Below are 25,735 nucleotides of genomic sequence, written 5' to 3' on the forward strand. Positions count from 1 at the left end.
ATGGAATAGATTAGGTACACAAGACACAGTAGTAAATGACCACAGAAAGATAGTGTTTGATAAACCCAAAGACACAAACTTTTGGGATAAGAACTCACTACCTGACAAAAAATGCTGGAAAACTAGAACACAGTATGGCAAAAACTAGGTATAGACCAACATCTCATGTGGTATACCAAGATAAGGTCAAAATGTGTATATGATTTAAAGATGAAAGGGGATACGATAAGCAAATTAGGAGAGCAAGGAATAGTTTACCTGTCAGATCTATGGAGAAGGAAAGAATTTCTGACAAAGAAGAAATAGACAGCACTACCAGATGTATGGATAATTTTTATTATGTTAAATTAAAAAGGTTTTGCACAAGTAAAACCAATGCAACCAAGATTAGAAGGAAAGCAAAAAGCTAGGAAATAATTTTTACAGGAAGTGTCTCTGATAAAGGCTTCATTTCTCAAATAAAAAGAACCAGGTCAAATTTATATTGTTTTGCATGATTGTACCTGTATAACATATCAAAATGCCTACCACCTTAGGTAGGGGAAGTGGGGAAAAACACACACACACACACGTAATGTACACACACACACACATGCATATACACATACATGTATATGTATATATACACACACATGTATATGTATATACACACACGTATATGTATATATACACACACATAAATATGTGCATATGGATGTGTGCATGTATATATACACATACATATTTATATATAATGATGAGGATATCAGAGAAACACAAAGACTTGTATGAACTGATGGCAAGTGAAGTAAACAGAACCAGTAGAAAAACCTATAGTAACAATACTGTGAAGACAAATAACTATAAAAAATTTTGGAACTCTGATCAACACAATTCCAGAGGATTCATGAAGAAACATGTTACTCACTTTCTGATAAAGAGGTAACAGATTCAGAGCAGTATGAGATATATATATGTAAAATTTTTCTGTACATAGCCAATGCTAGAAATGTTTTGCCTGACTAGATGTATTTGTGAAAGGGGTTTGTCTTTCTTACTCTCTCAAGGAGGAAGAGAGAGGGAGAAAAAGTAAATGTTTGTGGAAAGGAAAAAACCTATTATATGTGTCACGCATTGTGCTAGGAGCTCGTGATAAAAGACAAAAATAAAAGTCCCTGTTCTCAAGGAGCTTACATTATATTAGGGGAGATAAATATGTATAAATGTAAGTAAATACAAAATAAACATAAAATAAACAGAAGACAGTTTAGAAAGAGATTACATTAGCAGCTGGGAAGAATAAGAAAGGCTTTTTGTAGGAGAAGTGCTTGAACAGGGAAAGCATTCCAGACGTGGAGAGTGGCCAGTATAAAGGTCTGGAGAGAGCAGATGAGAGTGCTGTGTTTCAGGAACAGCAAGAGGGACAGTTTGTGTGTACTGCAGAGTGGGATGAGTGGTAGTATAAAATTAGGCTGAAAAGGTAAGTTGGGGCCAAGTTGTGAAGGACTTTAGAAGCCAAGAAGAGGAGTTTATTTTTAATAGGAGTCATTGGAGCGTAGTGAGTTGGGGCATAGCCAGATCTACACTTAAGGAAAATCACTTTGGCAGCACTGAAAAGAACGAATTGAACTAGAGGAGAGACTTGAAGCAGAAAGCCCAGTTAAGAAGCCATTACAATATTCCAGGCAAGAAATGATTAAGGGCCTGAACTAATGTGGTAGCTTGTCTGAGTAGTGAGAAAAGATGAGAGATGTTGCAGGGGTAACAAGATTTAGCAACTGAAGAGATATCTGGGATGAGGGAGAGTGAGGAGTTAAATATGACAATGAGGATGTATATCTCAGTGTTTCCTACTTTGCCTCTTACCTATTTGACCTTGCCTGTTTGACCACTCCTCAGTCTCCTTTGCTGGATCATTATCAATATCATGATATGACTCCTAACTAACCATTGGTCCTCCTCAAGACTGAGCATTAGAGTTCTCCACTTTGCATCTGCTGCCCTACCTGGTTTCAACCCCAAGAAAAAAACTGCCCCTCTCAGAACAACCTCATCACTTCTAAACTCACCACCATGTTGCTAATGCAAACCCTGACACCCAATTCCCTGTCTCCTCTCCCTTCTATTTGGAGGGCAGAGTACCAAACTCCTCCCCAAGCCTTCCTTTATAGAAGCCAGAAACTGGACTCTCAGATCACTCCACTTTGCATCTGCTGACCTGCCTGGTTTCAATTCCAAGAACAAGATGCTCATGCACTGGGTACCCCCTGGTGTTCCACCCCATCTGCCCTTCCCTCAGCCCCCTTTCCTTCTCTCTTTTTGTGTGCTGTCTCCCCTCTTAGATTGTAAACTTGTTGAGGGCAAGGACTGTCTTTCTTTTTATTAACTGCATTCCCAATGCTTAGCACAGTGTCTCAAATGCCACAGGCACTTAATGTTTATTGGATTAAATGTATTTGTTGGAAAACCTCTTCTCCCTCTACAATCTCATTAACCTCATCAGTTCCCATGGATTTAACTATTATCTCTATGCAGATGACCCCTAGATCTATATATATATATATATATATATATATATATATATATATACATATATATATATATCCAGACTTTGTCTCCCCCTTGAGCTCCAGTCCTGCATTATCAATCATCTCCTGGACATTTTAAACTGCATGTCCCAGAGACATTAAACATTCAACATGTCCAAAGCTGAATTCATCATCTTTCCCCCTCTTATAAATTTCCCCTATTTCTGAAGAAGACATCATCACTTTCTAGTTATGGTCCCTAATCCCAACCCTTCTCTGTACTCACATAGCTACCATCTTAATTCAGGCTCTCATCACCTCTTACCTAGGTTATTGTAACAGCGTCCAAATTGGTCTCCCTCTTCTGTTTAGCTTCTATAACCCTATACAACCAGTACCTAACCTATCTTTTCAGGTTTGCTGGACATTATTTTCCCCTCTCATACTCCTCAATACAGCCAAATTGGCTTTCTCTCTGTTCCTCACTCACAACACTCTGTCTCTCATCTCTATTCCTTTACCATGGCCATCCTACATGCACTGTCTCCTTACCTTCCCTTCACCTCAGTTAAGTCCTCTTATTTTAAGAAGCAGCTCAAGCAACATCTTCTTCATAAAATAAGCCTGTCCTGAGCCCCCACAAAAGCTAGTGCCTTTCTTCCAAAACTGCCTTGCATTTACTACTTTGTATATGCTGTGTATATATTTTTATAAGTACCTATTATCTCCTATATTAAAATATAACTTCCTTGAGAGTGGGAATTTGTTGATTAACTGACTAACAGAAACAGAAAAGTCTGGAAGAGATGTAAGTTTGAGAGGAAAGATAATGAGTTCTAATGAGATGTCCCTGGGATAGTCAGTTAGAAATAAGCAACAGGCAGGTGGTATTGCAAAAGCATATGGATATTTCAAAATCTACAACTACTCAAAAGGGTATGTGAGCTCACTGCTCTGGAAGTCCCTCCAACGACGCAGATCAAAACCCAGAAAGTCCTGCCTATCCTGGACAGCTCTTGTCCATGTCCCCTCAGAAGTTTACCTGAGGGGGTCCTTAAATCTCCTCTGGAAGCCTAAATTTCCTCACCTGTAAAATAATAGGGTTAAACCACATGATCTCTGAGGTAACTCCCAGTTCTAAATTTATGATCTTAGACACTACAAATTACTAGGTATCTAATTTGTCTGTTTTACTTAAAAGTTTTAAAAATTTAATAAGGAAAATGAAACATGGTCTCTCTTGTCAGCAAAAGCATTAGAATACTAAGTTTTTAGACCTGGTTTCTGTCACTTTGGGTCACTGAAGTTTGAATACAGACTGTAATACAACCAAAAGAAAAGCAAAGAGTTTGTACCTCTTTATCCTGGTGATAATATGACAGTACTGGGAATCTTCCTTTGCTCCGGAACTTGGAACTACCAACAATTACTGGTTTACTTGCTATCGTAGGAACATAAAGGTCTCTGGGATAGGTTTCGCAAATCTGTAACAGAGCAACTAAATTTAAACATTTGATTCATGTTCCAAAAATAATCTACATAAAAGCTACCAAAAGAAAACTCTGCACATAGATTTTACTTTTAAAAGTTATCTGATCCCCACCCCAAAATGTCCCAAAACACTAATGATCAGGAAAAAAAAAACCACATCAAAATACCCCCAAGGCACCACTTCATATTTAAACTAGGAAAGTTCCTTAAAAGTAGAAAAACTTTTGGAGAAGCTGTGGAAAGAAAGGTGTGCTAATTTACTGCCAGCAGAGGTATAAATTGGTTCAACTTTTCTGAAAGACAATTTGGAATTATGTAAGACGTTACTAAATTGTCCACTCCTCTTATCCCAGAGATTCTACTATTGGAACTATACCACAAGAAGGTCATTCATGGAAAAAAAGACCCATCTGCACAAAAAAGTTCCCAGCATTACATATGCCCAAACAAAATATGTGCCCCACAACTAAGGGAAGGCTGAACAAATGATAAATATGAAGAATTCAGAGAGGCAAGGGAAAATTTCTATGAACTTATGAGAAGAGCCCAAAAAAATCTCAATTCATGTGAATACAGAAACATAAATAAATAAATTAATAATAAATAAATAAATGATACTCCAAACAAACAAAATGATTCATCTCTTACCATACTGTCAAAATCGGAGAATACTTTTCTCCTCTTCTATTACTTACTGATAAATTAATTTGGGGAGAGGGGGTAGGAGGGTGCCCTAGGAATGTACAATATTTTTAATTTTAAAAACAAAAGATGTTAGGTGAAATATTTTAAGAAGCAGTTAGTTCCATGATGATAATGTCAGGCTATAAATGGGTAACCAGCCAGACAACCTTACAGCAAGGCTTCTTGACTTTACAGTGGGGTTTTGGTTATAATACATTAAATAATATATTGCAAAATGTGACTAGTTGAAACAATTTTACATAGTGGATGGCAATACTTAAAACATAAATCTTATTGTACCATTATCTGATCCTTTCTCCTCTTCCTCCCTAATCTCTGTCCTTCTCTCCCAAACACAAGTGACTTTGGACTCTCTCAGGGTAAGTGCCAAACCCAGATTTACCTTGTAGTCTCGATTTGCATCAGATAACTGCCAGTTTACATTGGGAACTCCCATTCTTCCATATTCCTCAGCCAAGTCAATGAGTTGCCAACCCTGCACCCGTTCAGCCTCATTTTGCTTGGGATTATAAGAAAATGCATAGAGGTCTTCATATTTTGCTATTTAAAAAAAATAATATGTAAATGTTTACTAAAACAATCTTCAGAAAAATAAATAAATTTTACAATGAGTAAGAAGGTTTTGAGGAGGTTCTCATAGTTTAAAAAAATCTCCAAAGGGAGATCCATTGCCTGAAAACATTTAAACACAACCTTATTTTTTGGTTTGTTTTTTTTTGATTCAACTATATTGATATAGTTGACTAAGATATATGACAACTTATAAATTGTTTTAAAATATCATCTAACAATCCAGGATAAAATTTAGCAAGCTAAAATACTTTAGATAGATGAATAATGTAGTATACCATAAGTTCAATTTCTCTACTAAAACATTTTAAAATTAAAAAATATTTTAAGCAACTAAGAGTACTGGCAGCAACTTATCTGCCCATCCACCATCTCTCCCAAATGTGGTAAAATGTATTCATGCAACAGGGACAGTAGTATTGTAACCAAAACAAACAAACAAATGAACAAAAAAAGACTGAGAATAGCAGGTGGTCAAGAATGTATGTACCCTAAAGGAAGTGGGAGGAAAAAGGAAGAAAGATGCAGTGATGAGTCAGGGGCTCACAAACTAAGAACAGCAAAAGTTGCAGGAAGCTCAAAAGAGCCTACATACCCAGTTAGCAGCCACTCAGTGCCACCAGAACCAGATTTAATATGAAATAAGTGAGGTAATGTCATGGGTCCCATGACTTAAAGGGGAGAGGGAAAGGAAGGAAACAGAATCAGAGAAGAATACAGGCATATAAAACTGTTCCCAGTGCATCCTAAAAAGTTAGATCTGATCAGTTTAAGAAGAAAAAAAGTACCTAAATATCAAGTATTCAACTTTGGCTCTCAGAGATGTGTGTGTGTGTGTGTGTGTGTATGCACGCGTGCATATATGTGTGTGTATATACATACACACACACACACACATATATATATATATATATGATGAAACTCTCAGATCCAGTTAGAAGAGAAAGTCATTCAGATTCCCAAAGCTAAAACAGTGATTAAAGATCACTCCCCGCGCTCTGTGTTACTATAGACTATGGGACATCTTTCTCTGTTAAGTATATTATTACTTATAATAAGATTCCTCCTTTTCTCAATGTTCATCACATTTCAAAGAACCACTCCTTCTCTCTTTCCCCACACCGCTCCCCACACACACACATATATACACAGCTAGAACAGTCCATGCCCTTTGCCATCAGGAACTGTCCACAAAGCATGCTAACTAACCTATCTTGCCTTAAGTTTCATGCCTTCTAATGCCAATCATAATGCTATTCACCTTAGTCATATAATGCAAATTTAAAATTTGTTATTGCTCTACTAGGTCCCCATATCCTCCCAAAGCATTCAACTGAATCTGCAAAAAGGGTTATTTGTCTCTGTCTTGGTTATTTAGGTCATCTCTCTGGGCTTTATTCTAACAATTCAGATTAGTACTTATCTGACCATCCCTACATTATAATGATTTTCTAAGGCAGAATATTCAGTAACCTGCACTTCAAGTTTTTCATAAAGTCAAACTAATAATAAATATTGAGACGTTAAACACCCTATTCCAAAAGTGACTCAGTGATGTCTTGGATCTAAGTAAGAATCATACCTTGTCTTGAGAGTTGTAGCAAAGAGTTATAAATATCATGGCAATCTCTTTCTCGTGGAACAATGAAGTGCACCGTCCTGAAGTTCTTACACTGAATCACAAGGGGACATCCAGAAGTGGTCAAAGCAAGTTTCTCTACTGCAGCAATGTGATGATGCAATATCTACAGCATAAAAGAAACATTTAGATCACCAGTGTGAAAAGGTCCAAGCAATCTATCTTTACAGTCATGCATAAATTAATACTGCTAAAAATGTTATCTTAAAATAAAAGGGTAAAAATATAATATGATATACCAGAATTCAAAATTTTAAAAAATGAGTAATATTTTAATCATTCAAATGCCATTAAAAGTCAGTAACCATCAGAAGATGGTTAGTCCTCACATAGAAAAAAAGCCTTATAGACAAAAGATAAAAGATACAAATATGCATTAGACATATTCTGACTCATACTCAGCTCATTTTTAATAGTAATTTCAGAAGACTAAGTTTATTCATGCAGATCTATATATGGGACTTCACTCCTTAAAGGTAATTTTATTAATGTTATTCTCAATTACTATTAATAAGATACTGCTTTCTAATAATACCTTCCATCTGTACAGTAGGTCATATTTTGTAAAATACTTTCCCACAGATTATCTTATTTGGCTTTCACAATAACCTTGTGAAGCAGTCAGCATTAAAGAAACAAAAGCTCATGGAGATTCTGATTTGTCTGAAGTCGACAGCAAATTGGTATTGACTGGGATTAGAACCATGATTCCTAGGTTACAATGTTAAGTTTCCCTCTATTTATCAATTCTCATTTTCTTTTATTTGCATAATGCCTACTAAAATTACAACAAAATGACAGAAAATGTCCACCTTAATGCAATATGATCAAAATAGTAGTAATCATACAGATAAAAGGTTTTTGTATTTTTTTAATTTTAAGAATAATCTAGCCTTTCAATTAGAGTTACAAAAGATTACAGATTTAGAGCTAGAAAGACCTTGGAGGTCATCTAGTTAAATTCCCTCATTTTATAGATGAGGAAACGGACAGAGATTAAGTGATTTCTCAAGGTCACATAGATAGTTAATGGCAGAGTGAGGATTTGAACCCAAATCCACTGACTTTAAATTGAGCACTTTCCACTGTACCACACTGCCTCAATAGTTAGTTCACAAAGTTATACACTGAAACACCACACAGCACCCTAAAGTAATTCCTTAGACTTAATTTCCTACTTTCCAAACGGAAAAAGCAGGGTATACGTAATGGGGACAATTAATTCTATTATGCTCAATTAAATAAAAATTAAGAATTTACTATATGCAAGATACTACCCCAGTTAGACTGGGGTAAAAAAAAAAAGAAAAATATATTTTAAACATTTCACGAGGGAAAAAAGTCACAGAATCACAGCAATGAAAGGGAGTTTAGTAGCTATCTAGTCCCATCCAGCAACGAACAAGAATTCACTCTATCTACAATCTACATAGCATGTGGTCATCCAAACTTTATTTGAAAACTTCCAAGGAGGGGAAATCCTCTACCTGAGACAGGCTATTTTACTTTTGGATAGCTCTAATTATTAAGAAGTTTTTTTAGCCATCAAGTCTAAATTTGTTCCTTTGCAATTTTCACGTATTGCTTCTAGTTTGGATTTCTAGAACCAACCAGGACAGGTCTAATTCCTTTGACACATGAGAGCTGTTCTACTTGAACACAACTATCATGCTCTTCCTTTAGCCTTGTCTTCAAAAGGCTAAATATCCCCATTTATTTCAACCAGTGCCCATGACATACTCTCAAGACCTTTCCCCATGCTAGCTGCCTTTAGAGGCTATTCAGTTTCACAATGTCCTTCCCAAGATGTAGTACTCAGAACTCAACACAATATTCTAAATGTGGCCTGACTGGGGCAGAGTATATTGGTCTTGCACACCTCATCTCTCTTAATGCAACCTACAATTAGCATTTTATATAAGTTATATTGAGACTAAATTATGAACAGGAAAAAAGGAAATAATGATCACTTTAGAGAAGAGATAAATTTATTATACTTAAGTATCAGTTCAAAAAAGGCAGTATTAGAAATTCATCCATTACCAGGAGATTTTTCAAATTAGAATACTTAAATGAAATATGTTTAGTCACCTGTACATATATTGTTATATGGTTAGATCATAACTAAAAAGGAGCATTGTATAATGGTCAGTGTTTCTAACTTTGAGTCAAAAAAAAAAAAAAGAGTTCAAATCAAACCTCTGACATTAGCTAAATGGTGGTAGACAGGTCACTTATACTCTCAGTAACTCAAACATATCTATAAAATTATAAGTTATAGATGAGTTCTGACCCAGAGTTCTTCACAATCGCACATTCCTTCAACAATGAAATCATAGGCCCAGATATACCCCAATTCCCTAAAAAATGACCAGAAGCATCTAAGGGTTGAACAAAGTCAGTCATAATGATAAAAGCAAACAAACATCATGCACTTTATAGTTCACAAAGTCCTCTTCTCACAATAACCTTATTAAATGGAAATAATTTTCTAAAGCTCGATTTTTGCCCTATTTAGCACTTTACGTTTACCAAGAACAATCCTCAAAACAACCCAGTGAAGTTTTAACTTATACTTATAGAGACTTCAGATTTACAAAGCACTTCCTTCATAACAACCCTCGGAGGTAAGCAGGTTGTACAAATATTACTATCTTCAATTTACACAGGAGGAATCTGAGATTAAGTGACTTGCCTGTGTTCCCACAATTATTACTGGAGCCAGGATTTGAACCCAGATCTCCTAACTTCAAGTCTAACCCTTCTTCTACAATACACCTCTCTGTCTCCCACATGTTTCTCAAAATCCTGTAAGACAGGTAGCAAAATGTATTAATATCCCTATTTTAGAGCTTAATGAAACCGAGTTTCAGGGGTGCTAAAGTGACTTCTCCACTGTCACAATGCTGGTCAGAATCAGAGTTGAGAATGATATTTAAGTCTCCGGACTCCAAATATAGTTCTTTTTCCACTACAAATAATCAACAAGCATTTATTAAGTTACTAACAAGCCCAGGTATGGTTCCAAGGAATAGAAATACAAAGACAAAAAAGCAAAGCAATTTGTGTCCTTAAGGAGCTTATATTCTTATACATATATAAATAATAATTGTATACATATAAGCAGATATAAAATATATAGAAAATAATGATAGTGAGCATTTATACAACTAGATTTGCTTAGGTTTGCAAAGTGCTACACATTTTACCTCATTTGACCCTCACAACAACCCTGCAAGGTAGATGCCATTAGTATCCCCACTTTACAGATAAGGAAACTGAGGCACCCAGAGGTTAAGTGACATGCCAGAGCCACACTGCTAGAAGTGTCTGAGGCCAGATTTGAACTCAGGTCTTCCTGACTCTCTAAGTCCAACACTCTTCTGACCACAGTGCCTAGCTAGGCAATAAGAGCAAAGGAACATAAATCTGGGAGGAAATAGGAAAATTTTCATGTAAAAGATGGTCCTTGAGCTAATAATAATATTAGCTAACATTTAATAGTGTTTATTATATACCAGGCACTACCCTAAGTACTTTAGAATTATCACTGCATTTGATCCTCACAACAAGCCTAGGAAGAAGGTGCTATTATTATCCCCATTTTACAGATGAAGAAAATTAGGCAGCCAGAGGTTAAGTGACCTGCCAGGGTCACACAGCTAGAAGTGTCTGAGGCCAAATTTAAACTCAAGTCTTCCTGATTCTAGTTCTGGTATACTATCTACAGAATCACCTAGCTGCCCCCCCCCAAAAAACAAAAATTAGCTGGCAATAACTTGAAGCCCAGCTTTCTTCCCACCATGCCACAAGGCAGCAGCTCTGGCTTTCACACTGATGTTGTTCAAGCAACAAGCTCCTGCTCTTAATTGTTTTATGCTGTGATCACCAACTTCTCCTTGAAGATGAGATTCTGCATTGATAATACACTTTAGGAAAAAAATATAGTAAAAGAACTACATACAGAGTGAGAAATTCTGATTCTAAGGAGACCCTAACATCACTAGATTTGAAGTCAGTAGATGAGAGTTCAGATTCCTACATCTACTACTTACTAGCAGAAAAAAAAAAGTCATCCAATTACAAAGGCCTCATGATGGAAAATGTTGTTCACACCCAGAGAGAACTGATGGACTCTGAATGCAGATCGAAGCATACTATTTTACTTTATTTTTTTTCATTTTATTCCCTTTTGGTTTGTTTCTTCTTTTACAACTATGACTAATATGGAAATATGTTTTACATGATTTCCCATATATAACCTATATCACATTGCTTACTGTTTTAGGAAAAAAGGGGGAGAGAGAAGGGAGAAAGGAGAAAAATGTGGAATTCAAAATTTTGTAAAAATGAATGCTAAAAATTGCCTTCACATATAATTTGGGAAAAAATACTATTAGAAATGGGTAAGTCAAGACTGATTATCAAGATGTAAAGGAATTTAAATCATTTAAACCATAAACTATCTCAGCCATCAATTATAAATTCATTTATAAAACATTACAGAAGATAGTGAAATGAATTCATGTCAATTAAGCTTATGAAACAGTTTAGCAGTAGTTTTTATAATACATCTTAAAGACCTTAAACATTTGATCTTTTTTTCATATTGTTGAAAAATTATAAATGAAATATCACAGCATGCGCACTTTTAAGCATGTACTTTGCTCATACAATTCATTTTTAAACATCATTTTGTTAAAAAGGACCTTTATAAAATCCATCTAAAAAAAGTAATTTTCAATTCAATAAATTTAATTTAATAAACATTTATTAAGTACCTACTATGTTCCAGGCACTGGGCTAAGCACTGGAGATACAATAAAGAGGCAAAAGAAAGTCCCTGCCCTAAAGGAGTTCCTAATCTAATGGACTGTTATTTCACCTCTGTGGGTCTCTTTGCTCACAGTAAAATAAAAGGGCTGGACTGGATGATCATTAAAACCCCTTCTACCTCTAAATATGTGATAAGTAACAGAGAAGAACATTTTTCAAAAGATTGCTTCCATATTCATGACATAAAATTTCCTGCTGCAAAAAGACCCACATTTATCAGGAAATAAGCTAGAAGTCTATGTGCTGTTAGTACACTTTTTATTATAAAAAGAAAAGTTTGTTTAAAGGAAAAATGACAATCATTAAAATTTTCAAAGACATAGTCAAAGAACAAAATAATGTTAGGGCATGATGGTTGTTATTATGCAGCTAAACAGTACAACTAGAATTCTTACCCAAGTTTCTTTCTGAAGAGAATCTATAAATAATAGATGTGTTGCTGTAAGGTAGAGTGTTCCTGTCAATGACTTGATGCTTGTGCTGAACCGGTCAAGTAATTTCACCTGTTCAACCTAAAAAGAAAAAGCATATAATTTTAATTTCACAAATTGTACAAATGCTTTCCATTATTCAATTTAACAAACATTTATTCACTTCAGTCAAGTGTTCATTATAAGTACAGCATAGCACAAAGCTCAAAGAATATAAAAATGACAACAATCCTCAATCTTCATAGGAAAAATGACATGTACATGCAAAAGTTTGATAAAATACAAAGTGTCTCCAAAATCTTAAAAGCATTAAGCTATTAACACTTAAAACTGCTCTAAGACTCTGGGGGAAACACTGTATTAAAATGTGACAGGGCAAAGAAGAAACATGGACAAAAGGTTCCAAGAAAACTTGTGGAAAAAAGTTTCAGCTGAATTGATCAGGAAGGCTTTATTCAGGAGGAAGAAGATGATCTGGGCCCCAAAGAAAAGGATTTCAACAAGTGAAAAAGAGTAGAGTGTGTGGATCACAGGCATGCAGAATGCAAAATACAAGCTGAGACAGAAATAATTAGTGCAGTTTGGCTGACATGTAAAGTGATTAAAATAAAGTTGGGAAGGAAGATTTAAAACTAGATTGCTGAGGTCCTTAAGTGCCTGGCTAAGTAGTTTGGAATTTGCCCTATAATCAATTAATAAAGAACTAATAAAGGTTTTTCGAGGAAGAGAATGTTAATGTCTTACACACTAGAAAGATTATTTTGGCAACTGTGTAACCAAAAACAGGAGAGGATGGAGCCAGGGAAACTTTTTAGAAGGCTATTATAATAGTCCCTGCAAGAGAAGATGAAGGCTTGAATTATAGTGGCGGCACTATAAGTGGATAGGAGAGAGCAGGATGGGTTCTGTACAAGTAGAGTCAACAAAATTTGGCAAGTAATTGAACTTAGTGGAAAAAGAAGAGGGAGGAGTCAAGAATGACTCCAAGGCTTTGAATCCAGAAAGCTCAGAAGACAGTGTTGCTTGCCATCAACAGAAACAGGCAATTAGGGTGAACAGTTTGTGAGGAAGTAGAAGCACCAAGTGCAGACCACTCTTTCTAGAGGTTATGTAAAGTAAGAAACACATACAAACATTAAATGATTCCTGCTGTGAGGTACTGGGAGAGATACACAGTTTAGATAACACCCAATCCCTACCTCATGGGACTTGTAGTAGGAACTTAATAAGACATCAATAAAAATAACTTTAATACATAATGTTACGAGATAAACATATTACAGAATTACCAAAAAAAGTACATTGTATAACCTGAGAGGTAAAGTCTTTATCAATTAGGGGAGCAGAGGAAAGCTTCCTCAAAGAAATGACATTTGAATTGAGTTGAGACAGGTAGAAATCCAAGCAAAGAATAAGAGGGAGGTCATTTCAGACACAGTCAGGTGACATTCAGCCACCTGAACAAATAATAATAATAATAATCCATATTTAGATAGCACCTCAGGGTTTGCAAAGGAAACTTTACATATATTACCTAATTTTGGTCTTCTTAACAATCCTAAGAGGTATTAAAGTTGTCATTCCCATTTTACAGAGGAGAAAGCTGAGGCAGAGAAAGGTTAACTGACTTGCACAAGTCCACAAAAGTAGATATCTATGCAGGATTAAAAACCTGGTCTTTCTGACTCCAACTTCTGTATGTACTCTACCCACTGTGCCATAATGCCTCTCCAAAGGCATAGGCGTACCACCAATTCAGGTCAAAAAGCCACCCAGATTAGGTGAAGCCAAAATGGAGGAGAAAAGGCAGGAACTCCAAGACCTCCCTCCAAACACCTTTAAATAATGCCATAGGACAATTCCTAAAGCAGCAGAACCCACAAAAGGATGGGGTAAAATAATTTTCCATCCAAAGACAAATTAGAAATTCGGCAGGAAAGGTCTGTTGCACCTGTGTGAGGGTGGAGCACAGTCCAGCACAGGTCCTGCCAGCACAGGCTGGGCCCCAGCAGACCTTGGGAGCCACCAAATCAGTATCAGCAGCAGCCGCTTCCAGAGCTCTCAGCCCACAGATGATAAGGGGGTTCATCTACCGATCAGAAGGATATTACAGGGGTCTCTTTGCTGGCATTAGGGGCAAGATTCTGTTGCTTTGCCCATACTCAGATCTGAGTCACAGTCCTGGGTGGCAGTCCCAGGGAAATGAGGAGCACTAGCATATTAGAGCTTGCAGCAGTGGAATGAGGACGCTCCTCACAGTTCCAGGGCAGAAAAGAGAGCCTGTGGTCGCTCACAGAACAAATCACAGGCCAGGAGAGTAGAAAACACCTCTCCTTACATCATACCACCTTGGAAGAGCTAAAAACTTACAGGTCCCTAGAAGTATCTCTGAAAACAGTTGCATAAAATCCCTGAAACTTGGGACTGTCCACCCTCCACCCTAGAAGTAGAACCCCACTTTAACAAAGAGCCTAGAAGTCAAAAAATAGACTAGAGAAATGAGCAAACAACAGAAAAAAAATTCTGACCACAGGAAGTTGCTATGGTGACAAGAAAGACCAAAACACACACTCAGAAGAAGGTAACAAAGTCAGAGCTCCAACATCTAAAGCCTCCAAGGAAAATATGAATTGGTCTCAGGCCATGGAAGAACACAAAAAGGATTTTGAAAATCAAGCAAGAGAGGTAGAAGAAAAATTGAGAAGAGAAATGAGAGTGATGCAAGAAAATCACGAAGAAAGAGGCAACAGCTTGGTAAAGGAGACACACACACAGAGAGAGAGAGAGACACACACACACACACACACACCCACCCACCACCAAGGAAAATAACACCTGAAAAAGAAGAATAGGCAAAATGGTAAAAGAGGCACAAAAATTCACTCAAAAAAAAAAAACTCCCTAAAAAGCAGAATTGGCAAAATGGAAATGGAGGTACAAAAGCTCACTGAAGAAAATAATTCTTTAAAAATTACAGTTGAGCAAATGGAAACTAACAACTTTAAGAAACAATAAAACAAAACTAAAAAAATGAAAAAAAATAGAAGAAAATATTAAATATCTCATTGGAGAAACAACTGACCTGGAAAAATCGATCCAGGAGAGAGAATTTTAAAGCCATGATCAAAAAAAGAGCCTAGACATCATCTTTCAAGAAAACTGCCCTGATATTCTAGAACTCAAAGAATGCACCAATAACCTTCCGAAAGAGATTCCAAAATGAAAACTCCCCGGGGAATATTATAGCCAAATTTCAGAGCTCCCAGGTCAAGAACAGAATATTGCAAGCAGCCAGAAAGAAACATTTCAAGTCTTGTGGAGCCACAGACAGGATAACACAAGATTTAGCAGCTGCTATATTAAAGGATTAGAGGCTTGGAATACGATATTCTAGAGGGCAAAAGAGCTATGATTACAACCAAGAATCACCTACCCAGCAAAAATGAGTATAATCTTTTGGAGGTGAGGCAGGAATGGACATTCAATGAAAGAGGACATTCAAACATTCTTGATGAAAAGACCAAAGCTGAATAGAAAATTTGACTTGCAAATACAAGAGTCAAAAGAAGCATAAAATGGTAAACAGGAAAGAGATATCATGAGGGACTTAAATAAAGTTAAACTGCTTACGTTCCTACATGGGAAGCTGATACTTGTAACTCATAAAAACTTTCTCATTATTAGGGCAATTAGGAGTATATATAGACAGAGGGCACAGGTATGAATTGAATATGAAGGGATGATATCTAAAAAAAAAATTAAGAGGTGAGAAAGAGGAATGCACTGGGAGAAAAGGAAAGGGAGGGGGTAGAATGGGGTAAATTATCTCACATAAAAGAGGCAAGAAAAAGCTTTTACAGTGATGAGGAAGATGGGGTGGGGGAATGAGTTAACCTTATTCTCATCAGAATTAGCTCAAAAAGGTAATAACATACACACCCAATTGGGTATAGAAATCTATCTCACCCTATAGGAAAGTAGGAGGGGAAGAGTATAAGAAAAGGGGGGAGTGATAGAAGTGAGGGCAGATTGGGAAAAGTGGTAGTCAGAAGCAAAACACTTTTGAGAAGGAACAGGGTGAAAGGAGAGAGAATAGAATAAATAGGGTGGGGGGGGCATGGATAGGATAAAGGAAAAATAGATTTAGCAATCATAACAGTGGAAAAAATATTTTGAAGCAAGTTTCTTTGATAAAAGGCCTCATTCCTATTTATAAAAATAGAAGCCATTCCTCAATTGATAAATGATTAAGAGATATGAACAGTTTTCAAATGAATTAAAGCTATCTACAGCCATATGAGAAAATGCTCTAAATCACTATTGATTGGAGAAATGCAAATTGAAATAATTCTAAAGTACTACCTCATACCTATTTTGATTGACCTAAGAGGTCAGAAAAGGAGAATGACAAATCTTGGAGGGGATGTGGGAAAAATGAGACATTAATGCATTGTTGATGGAGTTGTGAACTGATTCAACCATTCTTTAGAGCAATTTGGAACTATGCCCAAAGGGCTATAAAACCGTACACACACCATTTGCCCTAGCAGTGCCACTACTAAGGTCTGCATTTGAAAAGAGATTTTTTAAAAAGGGAGGAGGGGAAACAACTTATACATACAAAAATATTTATAGCAGCTCTTTTCTGGTGGCAGGGGGGTAGAAATTGGGAGCATGTCCATCAATTGGGCAATGACTGAACAAATTGTGCTATGTGATTGTGAAGGAATACTAATGTCCTATAAGAAATGACGAGTAGGATGCTCTCAGAAAAACCTGGAAAGACTTACATGAGCATAACAGCAATATTGTAAGATGATCAGCAGAGCAATTCTCAGCAGTACAAAGATCCAAGACAACTCTGAAGGACTTATGATGAAAAATGCTATCCAACCCCAGATAAAGAACTGACAGTGTCTGAATACAGACTGAAGCATACTTTTTATTTTCTTTATTTTTCTTGAGGTTTTTTTGGTCTGCTTTCTTTCACAACATGACTAATATGGAAATGTGTTTTGCATGACTACATATGTATAACCTATATCGAATTGCTTGCCTTATCAATGAGGGGGCTGGGGAGGGAGGAAAGAAGCAAATTGGAAACTCAAAGTTTTAAAAAGTAATGTTAAAGTTATTTTTAATTGTAATTGGGGAAAAATAAAATAGTAAATAAATTTTTAAAAAAATGGAAAAAAGCCACACCCAGTTGAAGAGCATAGAATGCATGGCAAGGAATGAGATTAGATTAGAAACATAGCAAGGTTGTAGAGAGACTTGAGATGAAGAGGGAGATAACTGAAGCCATTGAAGATTTTTTAAAAGGCATGAAACAACCAAAACTATGGTTCAAAAAATTGTTCTAGCCACAGACTTTGCTAGAAAAACTACAGTGGGAAAGAACCTATTGTTTCCCAAAAGCAGATCATTTCATTTTAATATAGTTTTAGTTGTTAGGAAATGTTTCCTTATATTAAGCCTAACTCTTCATCTCTAAAACTTTTACCCATTGACTCTTTGTTTTGTTATCTCAGTCAAGCCAAACAAATTGCATTCCCCCTTCTAGTACTCTAAGACAGAGGTCACTTCCCCACGAAGTTTTCTCTTCTCCAGATTAAACACACCCAATTCCTTCGACTCATCTTCATGTGGCATGATTATGAGGCCCTTCATCTTCTTAGTCACCTTCCTTTGGATGCTCTCCACCATATCCATGTATGTCTTTCCCAAAACTTGATTCCCAGAACTGAATACAACAAACCAGGCTTAGTCTGATCAGGGTAAAGCACCACAGGACTTATATCATCTTCCTCAACTTGAACACGATGCCTCTCTTAATGAGGCCTAAGATTACACTCCTGATTTTGATTGTCATATCATATTAATGACTCATATTGAACTTGTAGTCTATTTAAAAAAAAAATAAACTCAGATCTTTTTTACACAAACTGTTATCTGACTTCCCTAACCTATACTTGTAAAGTTGATTTTTTTTAACCAAAGTATAAAACTTTACATTTATTCCCTATTTAAATTTCATCTGATTAGATTTGGCCCAACTTTCTAACCTGTTGAGATCTTTCTCAATCCTATCATCCAAAATGAAACCTGTTCCTCCTAATTTTGTGTGATCTACAAATCTGATAGGCATGCTATCTATGCTTTCATCAAGACATGAATAAAAACGTTAAATGGCTCAGGATCAAGAAAAGTTCCCTGAGGGGGCGCTCTACTAGATTTCCTTACTATGACATTCAATCAACAAGCATTTATTATGTACTTATTATGTGCCAGGGGAATGTGCTAGGTGTTGGGAGATGCAAAGACAAAAAATAAAACAGTCCCTGCTCTCAAGGAGCTTACTTTCTATCAGAAAGACTATCTGTAAAAATACATATGAAACAAAAATGAGGTAGTTTAGGAAGGACACTAGTATTTGGGGGTATGAAAAAAGTCTTCATGGTTTTTGAATGAAAAGAAACCATGAGGTAGAGGTGAAGAAAAAGAGCTTTTCAAGCATGAGGTACAGGCAGCGCAAATGCACAGAGATGGAAAATGTGGTGTCATGCGTGAGAAACAACAAGGAAGATAGTTTGACTGGACTACAGCATATACAAAGGCGAGTGATATATAATCACCTTGGACAAATGGGAGGGTGGGGGCCAGGTTGTGAAAAGCTCTAAAAGCCAAAGAGAAGAGTTTATATTTGATCTAATGGCAACCAGAAGCTGTTGGGGTTTATTGAGAAGAGGATTAACATGATCAACCTGTGCTTTAGGAAGATCTCTTTGACAGCTGTGTGGAGGATGAGCTGGCCTACGTATATTTACTCATAAATTATATACATCTACTATCATATATACTATATCATTATTACATAACACCTATATTAAAAATAGACATTAAAAAGAGTGAGGGAAAAAGATGAAATAATATTTAATCCTACAACCAATAAGAAGCCACTAAAGTTTGTTAGGTAGGACAGTGACAGGGTCGGTTGTGTGCTTTACCGAAACAAGCAAGATATGTGAAGAACTTGAACTACTAGAGTAGTGACTATGTGAATTAAGAAAAGACAGATGTGAGATGCAGTGGTAGAAACAAGATTTAACTGACTGGATGTGTGTCAGAAGCATAAAGGAGTCGAGGTTTACACCTAGGCTGTGAATCTGGGTGACAGGAAGGATGGTGGTGCTCTCTGAAGGAAACCATATAGTCAAGACTTTTTTATGGCATTTTCAACGAACAGCAACCTTTTCTTAAATTTCTTCATTTAAACTGTTAAAAGCTGACACGAGCTATTTGTTGAATTTTACTATCCTTGAAAGACTAAAAAATGAATAGTATCATCTAACATATTAATATCCTTAGTGAATATTTTAAAAAAATTATTCTCAACTCAGAATCAGATGATTATTAAAGCTGGAAGGAAACTAAAAGACCATCTTATCCAACCTCTTCATTTTGTGGATAAGGAAATTGTGGCCTACTGAGTAATGTGATTTGCCCAAGGTTACACACCTAGAAAATGACAAAACTAAGATTTGAACTGCAGTCATCTGACTCTCAGTCCACTGCTCTCTGTACTACACTGAGCTACTCCCACAGTAGCCAAGATGAGTTTATTACTACAGGTCTATTCAGAAGTTCTGAAATGACATTCTTTTTTCTTTTCGTTTTTTGGCAGGGCAATTGGGGTTAAATGACTTGCCCAAGGTCACACAGCTAGTATATGTGTCAAGTGTCTGAGGCCAAATTTGAACTCAGGTCCTCCTGACTCCAGGTCCGGTGCTCTACTCACTGTGCCACCTAGCTGCCCCTGAAATAACATTCTTGAAAACCAGACACAGCATACATATTTATTGAATTAGAGATAAATATGGACAAAGTCATGGTACTAAAATTTAAATCACAAGTGCTGTGGCTACTTTGTATAAAAATTAGTTTTAAGGGGCGAGGGGGGGAAAGCACCTATTAAATGCCAGGTACTGTGTTAAGTAAGTGCTTTACAAATATCATCTGATTTGATCCTCCCAACAACCCTGAGAAGATGATGCTATTATTATTCCCATTTTACAGTTAAGAAAACCGAGTCAGACAGAAGTTAAATGACTTGTTCAGGGACACATAGACAGTATCCTCAAATTATATCTGAACTCAGGTTTTCCTGACCTGTATTTACAGTGCCACTTAGCTCCCACTGTTATTGTTTGTCCTTCATTCTCAAAGAAGACTAATGATAGCAGGAGGGTGATGTCTTAACTTGCAAGTGAGTTGGATTTAAGTGAGACAAAGCTGTGCAAAGTCACCAGCCTAAGTCACTCCTCCAGAGTCATCAGTGTCCAGTGGCAAGACGTAGGTCAGAATGACTGACAATGGCCCTGGACACAGAGAGACCATGGGAGACCTTGGTCTTTTTAAGCTAAGGTCTTTCCTAGGTCTCAGTTTATCCAAGGCTATGCCTATTCAGTGATTAAAGGCTAGGTAAGATTTGAGGCAAAAGATGGCCTGGTAGACTTCACAAAAGAATCAGTCTAGAAGGGGAAGAGCCTCAGAGTTATCAGTTACCACTGTACCACATAGCTAGCTGAACAGTCTTTTTTTTCATTTTGTACAATACAATTTATTAGAGAAATCAAGGATGGGGGGGGGAACAAAGTAAAAAAGTGCACAGCAGAGAACAAAAGAAAACTCACAAGGAAGCAAAGAACAGATGAACAATTCTCAACACATGTATTATTTATCATATAGGCTTTCTTGAAATGAAAATCTATTGTTATACATTTTGAAACCTCTCTGCTATGCACATTACATGTTTTTTTTTCTTTCTTACTTTGTATTTAAGTTCCATTATTTAAGTTTATGATACATTTTGTTCCTTTTCTCTATTCTGTATTTGTGTTCTGGCCCTTGAGTCTAAAATTAAATTAAATTTAAAAAAAATAATAAAAGGAAATCAAGGATAAGTAAAGCATGGAAGTAAACATGTAAAACCTCTTGGCTTCAAGAGCTTTGCAAAGTACTCAGAATTGAAAAAAAATTATTCTTCCCACAGATATCTTATTGTATTAAAAAATAATAAAATCACATTTAGATTCATCATATATAACTGTTTAATTGACTCTAAGTAGCTATAAAGTGTTGCAAAGTTTCTTTGGGTATCCATTTCAGACCAAGGATAAAATGTACTTTTCTGACAGTTTACTGTAACCTTGTCACATTGAGATTAATTTCTCCCTTTACTTCAAAATCTATTTTTAAAAGATACTTTAGTGTTAAAAGAAGAAAAAAGGAAACATATCTATTCATCCTAATTGCCTCCATGACACTGGTAACCAATAGCAAACCCTTGCAAATGCTGAGTCTCCAGAGTTTGAAGATGAAAAGGTCTGAACAAGAGTTAACCATCAGAATTATTAAAAAGGTTTTTAAAGATAGATTGTAGACATGGGTTGGTGGGGTACCGCCACAAAGAATCAGTGTGACAAAACTAGCATTTTATATGGAGGCATAAAGTTTCAGAAAAAAAAATTTTAAATGCCGGTATCAAATATAACCCTTAGATATTTTGCCAGGAAGCTGCTTTTTCAGTGAACAAGATAAAATAGTTTGACAGCCTTTCCATTTAAAAGGAATGGTCTGGCTATAGAGCATACAGTTCTTGCTTTACATAAATCTGTTTTACACAAATTTGACTTTATGCAAAGAATTCTGAAAGAAATAAGAAGGATGATCAGATAGAGTTACTAATTGCAAAGATTGCAGAAAAAGAAAGAAAGCTTTGGAACTTGAGGTCAAACCAAAAAGGTTCACAACAAAACAGGTGGCAGACGGATTTCATCAAGTGAGTGAATTTTTTTCTTGTATTGAAAAGATGGATCCAAATACTTCATGATTTTTAAAAGTTCAAAGACTAGTTGAGAATAATATTGCTTGCTATTGTCAGATAAATGAGGGGAAAAGAGAGCCACAGTCCAAACATATCCCAATAGCTTCATAAACAAAGTTGCTCCAATCAATCACCAGTGATAAAGACTAGGTATGGCGAGGGATAACGTACTGCTATGCACCTACATTAACTTTACAATGAGGTGCATACTTTATCATTAATTTTACCTTTCATTTCATAATTCCATTTATTATCATGGTATAGTATTTATTATGTCTGCATTTTAGAACATTTTATGACTTGCCTAAGGCATTATTTTGTGTATGCCTTTGTTATATAAGCTAAGTGAAGTGGGTGGGTAGAAGCAAATTTGCATTACATAAAAACTGATTTAAGTAGAGGAACTGTCCACTTAAGTACAAAAAAAACTGTCCATATATTGATGGGTGCATTTAAGATCTCAAAGTAACAATTTTAAAACCTAAATCATTCTCTCACATTTATACAAAAACTTAAGAATTGCTTGGGAAAACAAAAGGTTCACTCAACCAATTTCCACAAATATTTATCAAGCACCTACTCAGTGCAAAGCACAGTGCTAGGGAGGCAAAGTAACTCTCAAGTATTATCGGAGGGAGGGGTGGGGAGGACAGGGAAGGATAAAATTTATACAGGGATAAAGTAGGAAAATTGCTGGACTTAAGAGGCACAAAACCTGTGTCAAATCTCAAGGCTTGTGACTCTGGGCAGGTTACTTAAAATCTTAGCGTTCAGGTTCCTCATCTATAGATTAGATCAGGACTGTCCAACCTTAGGTTTTTATTGAAACAATAGACAATATATTTTGATTTGCCATTTTAGTGAGAGCTCTACAGAAGTTGCTTCCTTTACTAAAGCATTTACGTAAATTTCTATGTTTGTAGGCAGGCGCATTTTGGACAGCCTTGGATTAGATTACCACTAAAATTCTTTTTGATTCCTAAATCTACAATACTATGAATAAGTATAAGGAAAATGACTACTATACATTTCTGATGATCCCCATGGGCACAAATGATACTGTCAAAAGAAATATAAAATGCATTATTAAGAATTATTAACTCTTGTGCAAAAAAAAAAAAACCTGAATACTTTAGGAGCAAAAGCTATCCTTTTATCACTATGGCCAATCAAAGCAAAGATTTCATAAGAAAAAAAAGCAGCTGTAGGAAGTAAATCACTTAACAAGATAGATGTCAGAGAAAGATGTCTGTAATGGCTTAAAACGGAGAAACAATAGGACATTGGTCAGTAATGAAGTACACCTAATAAGGCTTGGCAAAAACATAAAAATCAAAGTTCATCATGAGTAGAAATTGTTTCATTCTTTTTACTTGTATCCACCAGTACATAGCATAGAGTCTAACACAGGCCTGCACAACCAGAGGCCTACAGGTACACCAAAGGATTTCAAGTGACCCTCAAAAAATGTAGAGGAAAACATCCTTTGTATATAGAGGAAATCCTTTGGCATGCCACAGCTGCAGGTTGTACAGGCCTAGTCTTGCACATAGTAGGTACTTTGTCTATACTTGATGTTTGGTTGAGTCTTAGAAATCTATTCAAAAGGCTAAACTGAAAAGGAATGGCAATGGAGAAAACTGCTTCTGAATAAGTTTAAGGGGTGGGAAACCTGAGGCCTCAAGGCTACAGGTAGCCCTCCAGATCCTCAAGTGTGACCCTCTGACTGAACCCAAACTTCACAGAACAAATCTCCATGTGGCCTTGAGGCTGCAGGTCCCACTCCATCAGAGCAGTCATAAGAAAGAAAAAAAAAAAACCTCAGTAAAGATACCAAGGAAATTCTGAGAAGACAAAAATCTTGAAAGAAGATAGCAACAGAACCTCAGATATCTACACACAAATGAACAAAGGATTGGCAGGAAGTGAGGTGAAACTAGCACAGGGAGACAAATTTAACCAGACAATTTATCTTGGGAGAATGGGCCTAGAAAATGGTTCTCAAAGGTAATGTCTATTGTAAAGGATTGGTATTGATAAAAGAAGGGATAGATTAGCTGGCTCTTTATCTGCCATAGGAAGACTAAGGAATCAATAAAACTTGATTTGTTAGTCCCAGCACATACTGGTGTGTGACCTAAGTCAAAGTTATTTGACCTTCAGTGTCCAAGGAATCCTCCAAGACTATAATTTGAAGAGCAAGTGCCAAGCTGCATCCATATACAGTTATCCCTTCCACACTAAGGAGGTTAGAGACATGGTACCTCCCCCTCGAGATCTGGAAAATCCATGTAAAATTTCTTGCCCCTCCCTTTATACCAGAGAAGTCTGAATGATTACAGAATTAAAAGATAAAATTATGACATTATGCAATACTACACATATATTTCATGCATTTCTGAGTTTCTAAACCTTTTCTGTGTCATCTGCAGCTTCCACAAAATTCCCCCCAAATTCCCATTTAATTTCTTATGCCAACCTGACATATATCAAAACCTCAAAGGGGAAAGGTACGATGTAGAAGGGATAATGGTATATGGAAATCCAAGAACCGGAAAGAGACGGCATGGTAGAAAATATTTTGAAGAAAGACTGAGACAGAAAGAAAAAATAAATGAGTTCACAAAACAGATCACAAGCCCAACACAGTAGTATAGTAGAGTATAGGAGGCAAATGCTCCTTGAGGTGAATTGAAGGGACTAAAAACTCTTTAAGTAAGAAATCTGGGAAACAGATAGAATTTTGTTGAGAAGATTCTCTAAAGAGACACATTTGTCTAAAGAGATGAATGTATATGAAGACCAACTTATATTTTTAAAAAGAAACATACAGAAGCTAGGAGGAAGAATAACAGGATGAATACAAAAAAAATGGCAGAATACCATAAGAATAGCTAAGAGTCCTAAAACTCATTATGAACCAGGGCTGGCAAGGAAAGCTAAAGACAACAATTAAGTTTTTAAAAGCTATTGGGGGGAAGCAGGGTAATGCTTGCTGAGAGAGAAAAACTCAAAAAGGAGAATGGGACAAAGATTACAAGTGCATTTGGCATAGGCTTTCATGCCATTCTTAAGGAAAAAGAGAGATTTAGTTCAGGAACTGGTAGAATAGTTCAATGTCAACTTTGAAGGAAATTTCTAAGTATCTAACCTTGGTTCTATGTTAAAGAGCATTTATCAGTGACTCAGATAAAGGAATAGATGGCATGTTTATCACATTTGCTGATGACTGTAACAACAATGTTCCTTGTTGTTATTGTGTCAGTGTAAGGCCAATAACAAGACCAACAGCACCAACACACAGGAGGGCTGCTAGCACAGATTCTTTGATCTGCCTTTCTAAGCAAAGAAACTTTAAGGGATCTTCAATCTCACTTTAAACATACATACATCCTTCACTTAGTTCAGAGGGAAAAGTCATCACCCTGAACTTCAGAGAAAACACAAACAGAAATTACAAACAGAAATTATATAAACAGAGCAAAATAACACAAATCAACAGACAGGCTTCTAGCTGTCTGACCAAGACATTACATACATAATTACCACAGAGAGAAGCATCGATATCTGGGTTTTTCAAAGCTGGGAGGGTTCCTTAATGGCTACCCAGAGTCTCTACACCAACAACCTTCCAATGAGTGATCCCCCAAAGCAAAACCTCACCTCCCAC

The 25,735-nt window shown here is 36.3% G+C and overlaps 1 protein-coding gene across 1 annotated transcript in view; it reads right to left on the reverse strand.

Annotated features, from left to right (window-relative positions):
- Positions 1-25,735, reverse strand: part of MTMR6 (myotubularin related protein 6) — a 59,832-nt gene that overhangs the window by 22,587 nt on the left and 11,510 nt on the right. The window contains exons 2-5 of the mRNA XM_036744890.1: positions 12,144-12,260; positions 6,856-7,018; positions 5,086-5,243; positions 3,863-3,991 (exon numbers count right to left, since the gene is read on the reverse strand). Of these exons, the coding sequence (XP_036600785.1) occupies positions 3,863-3,991; positions 5,086-5,243; positions 6,856-7,018; positions 12,144-12,260 (567 nt within the window). The remainder of the gene's footprint in view (positions 1-3,862; positions 3,992-5,085; positions 5,244-6,855; positions 7,019-12,143; positions 12,261-25,735) is intronic.

Source organism: Trichosurus vulpecula, chromosome 2, assembly GCF_011100635.1.
Source record: "Trichosurus vulpecula isolate mTriVul1 chromosome 2, mTriVul1.pri, whole genome shotgun sequence".
Classification (NCBI taxonomy): Eukaryota; Metazoa; Chordata; class Mammalia; order Diprotodontia; family Phalangeridae; genus Trichosurus; species Trichosurus vulpecula.